Raw genomic sequence first — 12,867 nt, forward strand, 5'->3', positions numbered from 1 at the left:
TTGCCACAGAGGGTTCAACTTTCCTTTAAGATTCCTCAAAATTAGAATTTAAATAATTACACATCAATTATATCCGCAAATAACTAGCAGAGTTGTTATATGCACATATTGGCAAGTGAAAGCATGTTATACGGCTTCTAAAACATGATCAAGTCATTGTATTTGTCACTGATTTACCGCCACGTGTGTATACTGTACATGTTATGCCAATTTTTGTGCTATTTTCACTTTGAAGAGCCAGAGTGAACAACTGGCTTTGAATGAATCGTGTGTGTGTGTGTGCCTGTGAGTGTGCGTGTGTGCGTGTGTGTGTGTGTGTGTGTGTGCGCGTGTGTCATTCCAGGGCGAACACATTCCACTTGGTCTGCCTGATAGTGGGCCCTCCTCACGTTCCGATTTAAACCAGTTTACAAATTCCATTATGCTAAGCCTGAACACTGGTTGAGAAATGATGAACGATTATGTGAAACACATAATCTCCCTGCTGCACCATCATTGCAATATGACAGCCAAATTTCATTCATCCTATCCAATTTCTTCCTTATTGAGGAGAGAAAATTACTGGTGCCAGTAATCAGATATGTGGCAAGGCAATACGAAGTTAAGCTCACTCCCATTAGGCTTGCTGGCGTCAAATACGCACGCGCACGCACACACATGCCTGTGCACGCGCCCGCACTCACACCAACGCAGATACACATGTTCCACATGTCTGAAACTCGGTACTTCTCACATCCCCTTTCACCCGTTTCAAGGACTAACATTTGGCCTTGATGTTCCGTCGTCTCGACATCCTCATCCATTGGTGATGCCGATTTGAAACTGGGCTCCAGTGCACTCGGATCAGCTGCACACGTGGCCAAGTATACAAACCCGACAAAATGGAATAATGGCCAAACATCATCCAGCATCAAGATTAATTTTGTATCTCACAGTGGAGTAAAATGACTGTACAGTGCGATTAGCGACATCTAATTCAAGCCACAGAAGAGGTGACGCTTCTGTTTGTTCTCCTTCACACGTGTTCAATGTGACTCTCTGATCGTGGGTGCATTATAGGTGTAATTGAAAATTAGTGTTATGTTTTTTTCCTGGGCTCATTTATCGAGGCCTTATTGTTGTGCGAGCACGACACCTTGTTGCTAACAAGGTGGCGGCCGGCAGCAATGAGAGGCTTTCTGCTTGCCTGGGCCCCTAAAGCGTCACCCCCACCCCCCCGCCCCCTTGTTTTGTCGCTAATTGTGGCCGGCTTCCCGATGAATCGTGATTTGGCTAAAAGAGCTTTTTGGCTCAATGTGCTGAAGCTGCCGGTGACGCGCTCGCCATTATCAAAGATACTCTTGATCTTTTCAAAAGCAGGAAATGGATTTTTTTTTCTCAACCCCCCGGTTCAATCACATGCAGAGTTGAGGGAAGGGGGGTGGGGGGAGTAATTTGCAATGCGTCCATTAGTTCTTCATTAAAGCAAGATTAAATTGCTCCTCCAATCACATCTGCCTTTGCTCGAGTAAAGGGTGACAGTTATGGGGCCAAAACTAATTACTAGTGCTCATGAATGAAGGAAGGAAAACAGGGCTGTTTTTACACGAGATAGTGCGGCCTGTCATTATTTTCAGACTAATTCCACTCGGCCCGCTCTCTTAATGAGAGCGAAACGTCCTCGTGTCTCTCTCGCTCGCTTTCTCTCGATCTGCACCGGCACCAAACGTAGAATTTCCATAGCACTTGGACTACCTATTAATTAATTTTTCGACGAGACCTGCTACAAGTGCCAAAGCTGCAGCGCTCAAAAGGAACAGTTGGAGAGGAAACAGGGACGAACATAAAGACAAAAGTTACTTTTGGACATTAATTGTTGTTAAGCTGTTTCTTGAAATCGAGTGCCGAGAGCAGGAAAAAAGTTCCATGTCCGTAAAATGCAAACAATCCGGGCCATTTTTGTAATACGTTCAGGGGTATTTTGGCTAAATGACAAATGTGGCGCCGGCTAACCTGACCACCAAGCACTCCTTGGCCTCATCTCTCGGCTTTCCACCTTTGCGTCTTTTGGGGCTGCTTAGATTCGTCTTTGAGCCGAGAGCAGCCGAGTCACACAAACAGGATTTTGCATGTTGTCTCGCAGCGGCAGGCCGGCCCGGGATCACACGGCGCTTGCCGATCAGCCCCGAGGCGTAACGCGCTTACGGCAGATCCGCTGCGATTTACAGCGAGAAGAGACACCATCTTAACACGTGTGCGTTTGTTAACAAAGTTGGCATCTTTAAATGAGTCAACAATGTTGTAAGGCTTTAACGGAAATCTCCTAACACGCATTATGAGCTTTGCGGAGCTGATTAGCGCGCTCAAGACGATTTTTGCCTTTCCAATTTTTTTTTTTTTTTTTACATACCACGCATTTTTCCATGCAAGGTACAAACCTCCTGTCCTTGCAAAAAATATACATGCACTAGCACTAATTTTTTTAAGCAGAGGTATCGCCCGAGCCGTTTCTGCTGAAGTGAGATTTGGCTGCGGAGAGCGCACCGGTTCCAGAAACTCAAACCTCATAGCATTCCGGGCTGGGCTTATGCTAAGCTTGTTAGTATGTGTGATGCTGGGTCTGATAGGGAGCTCCCTTCGCATTACCATACCGCCACTGAATTAACTATCATCTTCTTCTGCAAAGGCAGGAAAAAAAATGGCCGGCAAATTCTGCGGCGTGCAGGATATGATGATGATGATGACATGCTTTAAGAAATGTTTATAATCTACTTAGCGGGGGACCGGGGTTCAAATATGTTTCTATATTGGGCTTAATAACGCTGCTAAAGATTTTCTGTTCCACCTTCAGGAGGGGCAAAAGAAACATGCACACAGCAGTTGGAAAAGAAAAGATCTTACAGCACTTGGCAGAACAACAGACATGCTGCGCAAATGCAAACTTAAACACAAAATTCTCTCTTTCAAATCAAATGTGTGCGTAGCACTGGGCTGTCTTGACACCGCCTCATTTTTCAGTCCAGTAAAGGGAATGTTTGAAGACTTTTAACGATAGAATTTTTTGGGTGTGTAAAAAAATGACACTTGGTTGAAACAACGACAATAAAGTAAGTGAACAAGATTGTATTTCTTAAATATATAAATAATGAGAGACTGACGGGATTATATGTCATCATGCGACTCCGCTTTGTGTATCGTTATATAGTTAGAAGATACCTTGAAATTGTCCAGATTATAGTGCTTGTTTGGATTTGATAAATGGTAATTTGGTGTCAGTGAGGACAGCAAGGGTTGAATGGGACTTGTCTATCAGTCTTTTTGCCATCCCCCAACCTTTATTGCTTGAGCTCAGACTCCCCGCTCTCTCTTTCTGTGTTGACACATATACATATCACACAGCAGGATTAGCATGACACTCACTGTAACAAAAAAAAAAAAATGAAGCAGCCTATTCCATAGTGGAGGTGCCCAGCCAGAAAATAGCATACTTAGACAACAATGGCGTGCTAAGTACCTTAGCAGGGATCAGAGCTGGCAGAGTGAAAAACATTGGAAAACAATGGCCGCCCGCCCGGCTGCCTGCCTGCTTGCTTGGCTGGCTGTCAGCGACGGCAGCTGCCATGAGCCGGCGTGCTGAGGGAGACGCGCACACCATCTCGCGTTTAACGTAAACACTGGCGAGAAACACTGGTCTCGTCCACCTAATCCCACCTAGGGACATACAGGAGCTCTCGTCATGCTCCTTTGAAAAGTCGGACGTGTGATGTACCATAACCGGACACGTGCAAAAACAAGTGGTGAGCGTCGCTCTGGTTGAGTTGAGCCGAGAATGCGTTTCTCAGCTCAACTTGACGAATGTGTTAATATCGCAGCTTTTGTCTGTTGCGTTCTCGGAGCATAACGGAATTTTTCAGAATGACACAAGGATGTGAGACGTGAACAAGTCGTTTGGGCACTTTCAATCGTGATCTGAGAAATGAACCTAAGCCACTTCGAAACTAAAAATCTCTTCACAGACTTTCAACATGGACAGTTTGGCAGCACTGCAAGCATTTTACATTCCAATATTTGGATACAATCTTGATAATTCAAACTGTATTCCGGTTGTATTATGTGCACTTTAATGATTGCAAATATTTAATAGCAGTGAAAGGAGGATGAGGCCCCGGTTAGTGGAAGGAGGGGCATCACCAATGATATCGGAGCAAATGTGCCAGCATCTTTTGGAAATCTGGCACAAATCCTCACGTCGCCCCTGTTCCTTTAATGCAAACCAAATGAGCCTGCACGGTAATAAGAAGCTTCTCAGAATTAGTTTTCATTTGCGGAAAATTGCAAAGCAAAAAAAAAAAAAAAACCCCTACTACTTTTATCTATGAATTTCACTCCTGCATAAGCAAACCGAAAAAAAGGGCAGACCCTCCTCCGACATTATTTGGATGACGTTCCATCAGTAGCAGCGGCAAGAAATAACATTGTGCAAATTCTATGCATGTTAATGATAAATAGAAATCCACCTGCTCACAGATAAAATGAGTTTAATTTTACCACCCACCCCCTCTCGCGCGCCGGTGTGCCTGCTTGGCCTTTTAGAAATTACTTATGCACAGCTATTATTAAAATAGGGCCCCAGCAAATGAGAAAGAAGCGCTATCTCTGTGGGGAGAGCGGCCGGCTTTAAGAGTGCTGCTGCCTCTGCAGCAAAGGCGACGACGGCTCGCCTTCACATAGTCAGCGTTTCTTTCTCATACGCGCCTGCGTGCGCGTGCACACACACATGCGGCCAAGTCTCGCTCCCTCTCAGCTTTTGTGGCGGCTATGACCCTGTGTTTACTAAATTAACCCAAATCCTTTTTGGAGAGTTTAACAGAGTAATGGAATTTGCAAGCGTTTTTGAGAGCATCACTAAGAGCGTCTATTTACTTGCTAATACGAGCGGAGCAGTCGGACAATGCACGTGTGCGCGCCACAGGACATTCTGTTCACTGTGATTTGTGAGAGGGAGAGCGAGGGAGAACGAGGGAGAGGGAGAGAGAGGGAGCGAGAGCGTGAGAGAGAACACTTGTTTTGTGTCGAATTTGCTTGTGGCAAAGAGAAACATCTTTTGAGGATGCAATGTGCATTCCTGCGTGTAAATAAATGACGGCCAGGCGGGAAGGGAGGGGGAGGTCAAAAGTCGTGACCATGGTGAATCTAAAAATGTCCCAAAGCAGGAATAAATGACGAATATACTAAGTTGATCTTGAACTTTCCAGATGGACAAAGCAGCTCATTTGACACAAAGTTAAAGAGCCAATTTGGTTGAGCTGTTCATCGTAAATTCTCAAGTCAACTTTTAGCTGAATTTGTCCGTGTGCTGAAGAAGCGAGCGGCTTTTCAGCAAATGTGGCAGCTTGAAGACAAGCGCAAGTGACAGCAATGAGTGGCAGCAGAGGACAGAAGACCTTCAAATTCCTCATTATGCTCCAAGACACAGCCAGCACATGTGTGCGACCCTCTTCCATTACGCACTTCACACTCACAGAATTCAATTCAATGTAGTACCATTGATTGTGGCAAATGAAAAATGTCATTTTGCCCACCTCTCACTATAGAACGCCGAGCAAACGCTAATTTAAAATGTCTCATCTCCCTGTGCATGTTCAACGGTCCGATTGCCTCGACTCGGAAGAAAGAAGCCTACGAGGAGGAATCCCTCTTTATGAAAAGGCGTCCGGGTGGGACCCCAGGAGGATGATTCATGAATTAGGCTCAAATCTGCTGCTTCGTCAGAGTCGCTCAAGCAGGACAGCTGCGGCCGTTGCCGCTGACCTCTCAAACTAGCGGCCAGAGAGACCCTCACCTTCAAGGACAATTATTCTTTTGGCTCCATCATCCAGCAGTCACAATAGCCCGCCTCCCTCTGGCCTTCCTTCCTTTCTTCCTCCTCCAATTTTGACACCTCCAAATTATTGCTGCAGTGCAAGGTCAGCATTTGCACCTGGGTGGAAATTCAAGTGTACAGTAAATGAGTTATATATACGTGTATATACATATACACACACATATATATATATATACGTGTATATACATATATATATATGTGTATATATATATATGTGTATATATATGTGTATACATATATATATACACATATATATATATATAACTGCAAGCAATTGGAGCTCTCGCAGTGTTGCACTGCCCTCCAGTGGACAACAGCAGAGATGCACACCAGTATGTCAGCATGAATGGCCATTTGGTGCACCTTGAACTTCTAAGAGTCTCACTTCCATGCTTGTTCAGGATCAACATTGCGATTGAAAAGGATTCTGTCACACATGTTGAGTCAGAAAGGAGAATGCGCCTTCAAAATTCAAGTGGAATTTTGGAGCTCACGCAAGTCACTCGAAACACACTCAAAGGAGTTTTGCCGTGACTCAGGTTTTCACCACTGTTGCACCATCGTTGGGTGATGGCAGTATAAAATTGTCATGTTCACACCTTTCGTTGGATCCTCACCAAAATTGAATGGGTTCACATGAACTAGCCTTTCACAATATTTCATGAATAAGACGCTTTTCTTTTTTTTTTATCTCGCTAACAAAAAACTCACATGCAGTTCTGGAAAACAGCCAGCATAGATTAAGCCAAGGGATTCAAACATATGCTGTTTTTGTCTTGTTATTGCAGGCACAAAAACAATGTCCGCCTTCTAATGAAAAACAAAGCTTCAAATTTACTTTATGAAACAGTTGTTTTATTTTGGGACTCCTCTAGATAGCAATGTTAATTGAAATCAAGGGCTTTCGGCGTCAGTGCAATGTTTCAATCAGAGAGCGCCATCTAGAGAAGTAAAAAAAAACTACAAGTGGTTAATGAAGCACATATGGCGCGCACCATTGACTGGTGCTCTCCATATGCTGACTGACCGACATTTCAATAGGAAAACTCGCCTGGCACACATTTGAACATGTTTTTGATTTTATCAGCAAACAAGGACATCATGTCTCGCTCCTCATGTTAGACTTTACTCACATGGTTACACTCCATTTGTTGGTGATGGGGGCAACCAAAATGGCCCAACATTGGTTACCTTGTCATCACAATGCACAATGTGAGCCCAGCAATTTTATTTTTTTTCTAAAGCATCCCAGCTGACTAGACGGGGAAGAAACACTATGAACTGGTTGCCACTCAGCACATGTGGACAAACAACTTTTCACTTTCTTTCCAGAATCACAAAACTTGCCCAACTCGAAGGCACCGTTGGTGCTAAAAGGTTCCGTGTACGTTTTGTTCATTCACGTTTGCCGTCTTTGGCAGGCGCCATCTTTCCTTGACCTGTCAATTGTTGCATTTTTTTTCCCACATCAAAGCTTGGTTTGATATTTTTCACAAATCTGATCTTTCCAAATTACATCTAAAGTGTTGCTCTCTATGACGATGCAACGTTCAATGGCTCAACTTCTTTTTTTCTGATGCTACTCTCTTCCACCAAGTGTTGAAAGAGACTGCAGGGAACCAATTATCGAATGTATGCGTAAAAAAAAAAAAAAAAGGTTTCGTTCCATGTGAGTTGTGCAGTGCACTGGTACTTTGCCATTTTCACATGGAGCTTGCGCCCTTTTTGGGTTCGATGCCTTTCTCTTTCTGAAACTTGGCGATCTGGTTAAAGATTTGCAAGAGGTTTGCCGGAAGGTCTTTTTTGGACTTCCCTTCGGGCAGAGAGATCTCTTCCTCCTGCTCGCTTTGGACTTCAGCTGCACTGGACCGGCTCCAACTGGCTTCAACTTTTGCCTTAGTGTCGCCATTCTCCGCCTGCATTTCGTCGTCATCGCCTCGGAAGGAATTGCGCCTGGAAAGATCTTTGCTTTGAAAGGATTTTCTGGAAAAGGCCGACTCGGACGACGAGCAGGAAACTCTGCGCTTCCTCTCGTCCAAGCTGTTTCTTTCGGGCCAACCGGTCGTTCTTTGTTGCTCGTTGCCTCGGCTCTTATTTTTCCCGTCTTCTCGGTCTGAACTGACGCTCCTGTTTTCCTTTCTTTGGCTCCCCCCGCGCGACGCCCACGAGCATTTGTCCTCCTCGGAGGACGATGACAAAGAATAGAGACAGATTCTCAGACCATCACCTTCTTTGGCCTTCCTGCTGGGCTCTCCCCCCGCGCCAACCTCCCCCTCTTCGAAAGCCTCCCAGGGCTTCTGGTGGAGAAAGGTGGCGGCGGTATCGGGAGGTGGCGAGTAGCACTCCGACTCCTCGTCCTCTTTCTCCTTGCGCTTTTTGGCACGCTTACCCTCTTCGCTCTTCCTCCTGCCGCCGCGATGGCGCTTGCTTTCTCGTGCCGACTTGCGCTTTTTCTTTTTCTTTCTTTTGGCTCTCCGGCGTGAGGACGATGACGACGAGGTGGAGGATTTGCCAGAGGTAGAGGATGACGAAGATGAGCTGGATCTCTTTCGTTTTCGTTTCATCCTAGCAAAAAGAAAGACGCTGAGGACTTTTGATGGGGTCCAATACTTACTGTCCAGACTTGTCCAGGTGCGGTGCAACATCCATTTCAAAGGCAAAGAAAGAACTCACCTCTTCTCGTCTTTCATGATCTTACGCAATTTCTCAGCGCTGCTTTGACTGCTTTTGGCTTTTTCCTCCACTTCCTTCGCCAACGCTTCTTCCCGCAGGCGAATTGAATTCTTCATGGCCGCGAGGCGAGACAATTTGAGGCGCAACAACGGCCATTCGTAGAGAAAGTAAAAGCGCCGTGACCCATCACATGAAACCCATCGATGGAATTGAGTTGTTTCATGTCAAACACAGCCCAACGCAGAGAACGTGCACATGGTTTGCAGAGGACGCGGTTACGATAATGTGTTTACCATAGAAAAGTGGCGTCGTCCAAGAAACGGACAGCGGCACACACGTTTGAGGAGTTACAGGCAGAGACAAAAGGTCACAATGTTACCGTTTGACGATCAGAATGGGAAGCGGAGGCGGCGTCATTGTGTTCCACGGTTCATTCCCCCCCGCCGCGCGGGACAAAGGCCGTGTCGGTCGGAAGGTCAAGTCCCAGGGTCACCAACAGATGCGCGCACACACACGCACAAACACACACACACAAATCTCATCAGCATTACAAACCGCATGGGCAAAATCACAGAAAAAAACATTTGCCAAGAATGGGCTCGAAAAATAGCTTGGCCAGATGAAATATGCCACTTTGCAAAAAATAAAACAATGTGGTAATATCAGCTATAAAGCTCCGTTGGAGTGAGCAAGCGAGTGAGCCGGCGCATTGAGGCCCGGCCACCCACCTGTATGGTCTGCATGATTTTTTTCAGGGCCTCCTGGGCTTCGGTGTTGGCGTCATCTAGGGAAAGCGCTCTTCGGTACACTCCTTCCGCTGTCACCAGCTTCTCTTGCTCCTCAAGTCTACGCGGGAGAAACACTTGACGTGATGTGACCGACAACCCTTGAGGCACTCCGGGTGATGATGTTAATTCCAACTTACTGTTTTCCTCTCTCAACCAGTGTTTGGCAGAGGTACTTCTTGGCATTGCGGTGATCCGCACAGGTGTCCAGGGCCAATTCAAAATCTGATATGGCCTTCATGATGACGCCTTTATTGGCATACCTGAGAACGGAACCCCATTCAAATACATCAGCAATCTTGTTTTTGCCTCAAATAAATTCAGAATAACTCACAGAGCTCCGCGTGCGACCAGGGCTTCCACATTATTGGTGTCAATGTCCAAAGCTTTGTTGTACTCGTTCATGGCTTCCACATGGCGACCCTGCTTGAAGTGGTCCACGCCCACCTTAACACTGTGAGGCGAAGAAGGTGGGGAGGGACACGGAGGTTATTATGCGTCGTTGGCGTCCCGCAGGAGACGCTGCTGTGTCTTGTACCATTTCAAGGCCCAGGATGCAGATTGCTGCTTCCGGATGACAGCGGCAAAATCGTCCTTTTCAAACAGTTTGCTGTCGAGGCGAGAAACGTGACAACATCGTTACAGTGCGTGAGGAATGCTCGTCAGACACATTTACCTCTGAAGGCCTCTCATCATCGACGGAGGATGGACGTCACTGACGCCAATTTTCTCCAGCAAGTACTCCACCACACAGGGGTTGTGGTAGCCATGGCAACACCTCAGTATGCGCTCGTACGTCTTGTTGGTGTCACTGGCCGCGCAAACGCTACGCCTGCGACGAGGGTGCCGTGATTGTAATTTGACGTCATGTTTTTTGTTGACGTTGATTTGCATTTCGTTTGGATGTTATTGCTACTCGGTGCTCTTACTCGTACTGGACGGGAAGCTCCTCCCTGGTCATGACTCCGAGTTGGATGCAGTCTGATCTGGTAGAAATGGACGCTTGCATAAGGGAAACCGTTATTTTTTCCTGGTAGCGGTCAATGTCTTTCACACCAGCTAAAAAAAGAAGGAAAAAAAACAAAGATTTTGATGATTTTGTCTACATAGCTGGCAAACAGTAGGAAAAGCCAACTTGAAAAGCTGGGGTACAAACATGTGAGCATTTGCTTGGTTGCTAAATGCAACACGTACCAACAAAATGAAAAGAATCACCTCGGATTAAGTCGCCAATCTGGTAGTAGGACAAAGGATCGTCATGGCTACCGGTTGAAGGGATTTCTTTAATGTGACAAAGAGCCTAGGGTTCAAAACAAGAAATGCAGCGGTGAGGAGCGCTTTGTTACACGCCACCTTGCCACCGATTGCTTATAATGCCTGACTGCTATCTTACGGACAACTCCAGGTCTTCGATGTCTCTGTTCAGTCCTCCTGCCGTGCAAATGAGCGTGAGAAAGAAGCCGTATTCGCGAACATTGTTGATTCTCCCCATCACAATGTCTCCGGGTTCTAAATCCCGGTAAAGCATAGCCCTTCTCTCCTCAAAAGGCACCTCCATGAATAACTCCAGCGGTGGCATGAGAGCATAAGCCTCTGAAAAAGACAAGACAATTCTGAGGTACTCGCCACAAGAAGTCACACTCCACACTTAACTACGCACATTAATTCCGATGAGTTTTTATATCCGAGCTAATAATGACATCAGACTGCCACTCAGGATAAGAGCTGCAGATATTGAATTGTTTTTGTTTAAACAGTGAAATTGTTTTAAAATGAAGTGCAAAGTGTGGACAACCTGCCGCCTCTTCCTGTCCTCCTCCTCCTCCTCCTTCTTCTTCTTCTTCTTCTTTCGGAGTTGCAGTCTTCCATGACGGACTGAAAAGAATGTCAGCCTTGCGAGCAATGAACTGCTCCACAAGGGGGCTGCTCTGCTCTTCGCCATTTCTGTCAAGGGCCACAAAGACATCTTGACAGGATATCATTTGAACCGGGGAGCTACATTTCGTCACGCGATATTTTGTCACGCCTTGCCGAACAGAAAGGTGCTTTGCTAGAGGAAATTATAAATCTTCTGTGGAGGGGTATCAATCATTAAGATTGTCATCATTATTCCATGGAGAATACATGTGTGTGAATGAAAGGGTGGACAGTCACACGGTGCGTTTACAAGGAGAAGATGCAGGCCTACAAGTACTTGGGGTCCACTATCCAGGGGAAAAGGGGTGGGGGTGAAGAAGTGTCAGGCTGATTCCATGATTGAAGTAAAGTATTAAGGGAAGCCACACAAGAGATGAGATGTTAAGGGCTAGAGATGATAGCAATGATAAGAGGAGAAAGTGGCACAGGTGCTTAGATTCCCTTGGGGCAGCAAAGACTGGAAGCTTTGGAGATGAAGGCGGTTCAGACGTGCAAAAATCGGTAGGAGGAGGCTGGAAATGCTGTTTACCTCTCATACGGAGCCTTGCACAGGTCAGCCACCACCGCTTGAAAGTCGGGGTTCTCGGTTTGTTCGCATTTCAAGGTGTTGAACAATGATTCGCCGTGATACGTCAGACACTGCCTCAACAAGTCTCTGTCCATTATGCCCAAAGGCAGCGATGCCTTACATTATTTTACTCGGGAAAATAAATCGACAGAGACACAATAAATGCCCAATAGATAGGAAGGGAATTTCATAAAGCGAGCGATCCGTCTGATTTGGAATGAGCAATGCTGTATATTTAACGAACACGATTACTAGCGGTGCAAACGCAAACTTCCAAGCAATGGAAACAGAACGATGGGTTGCGCCTGTTTGCTACATTTGTAAAAACAAAACGAAAAACTAGAAGTCAGATAAGAAACATTTTCGTCAAGACTATAGTTTCAGCGAATAGAAAAAAAAGGCATTTTTTTCCCACCACAAAGCTACCATGAGTGCTCTCTACTCAAATGTCTACGGAACTACAAGCTGCCATACCACTGAGCATGCGCACACTGTGTTACACTACAAATCGTCGTGTCAAACAGATCACCACTAGGAACCATAATAATAATATTTAATAATAACCAAAGTTACAAATAATAATACAAGTAAATAATAATAATAATAACAATAATAATAATAATAATAATAATAATAATAATAATAATAATAAACACAATAAATAACATAAAAGACAAAAGTATATCGGTAAACCCACAAACTTGTATAATCAGCTTATTTAAAAAAACACATTTGAGTAGTAGAATTAGGGAAGTCTCAGACCCTTAAATATTAATTAACTTTTAAAGTAAAAAATAAAATCGATGAGGAGGTTTGTTGAAACAATACCTATGTGCTCAAAACCAGTTTGACAACCTTAATGGGAATTTGTTCTTTGTTGATTAAGTTCAGTGTATTGTCTGCTTATTACTAGCCACCTGACACCAACTGGGCAATAAGGGTCAATTGCCAGGTCACACAATTCCATACAATGGTTTTTTTTTCAAATTAGGGATTTGAGTTTCAAAGATCTACAACTTCCCTCTGAACACCCCTTGCTCCCAAGCTGAGGGTGGAGCATG

At 45.2% G+C, this 12,867-nt stretch overlaps 1 protein-coding gene across 1 annotated transcript; it reads right to left on the bottom strand.

Annotated features, from left to right (window-relative positions):
- Positions 1-6,696: 6,696 nt before the first annotated feature.
- Positions 6,697-12,293, bottom strand: ttc14 (tetratricopeptide repeat domain 14). The gene is made up of 12 exons (XM_061297508.1): positions 11,768-12,293; positions 11,117-11,265; positions 10,715-10,914; positions 10,537-10,621; positions 10,251-10,380; positions 9,998-10,153; positions 9,860-9,931; positions 9,656-9,775; positions 9,462-9,584; positions 9,265-9,382; positions 8,537-8,646; positions 6,697-8,428 (listed from the first exon to the last, which is right to left on the bottom strand). Exons 1-12 carry the CDS (start codon positions 11,899-11,901, stop codon positions 7,567-7,569), a joined length of 2,259 nt encoding a protein of 752 aa, XP_061153492.1. The 5' UTR covers positions 11,902-12,293; the 3' UTR covers positions 6,697-7,566.
- Positions 12,294-12,867: the final 574 nt, after the last annotated feature.

The sequence above is a fragment of the Syngnathus typhle genome, linkage group LG14, assembly GCF_033458585.1.
Source record: "Syngnathus typhle isolate RoL2023-S1 ecotype Sweden linkage group LG14, RoL_Styp_1.0, whole genome shotgun sequence".
In the NCBI taxonomy this organism is placed as follows: domain Eukaryota; kingdom Metazoa; phylum Chordata; class Actinopteri; order Syngnathiformes; family Syngnathidae; genus Syngnathus; species Syngnathus typhle.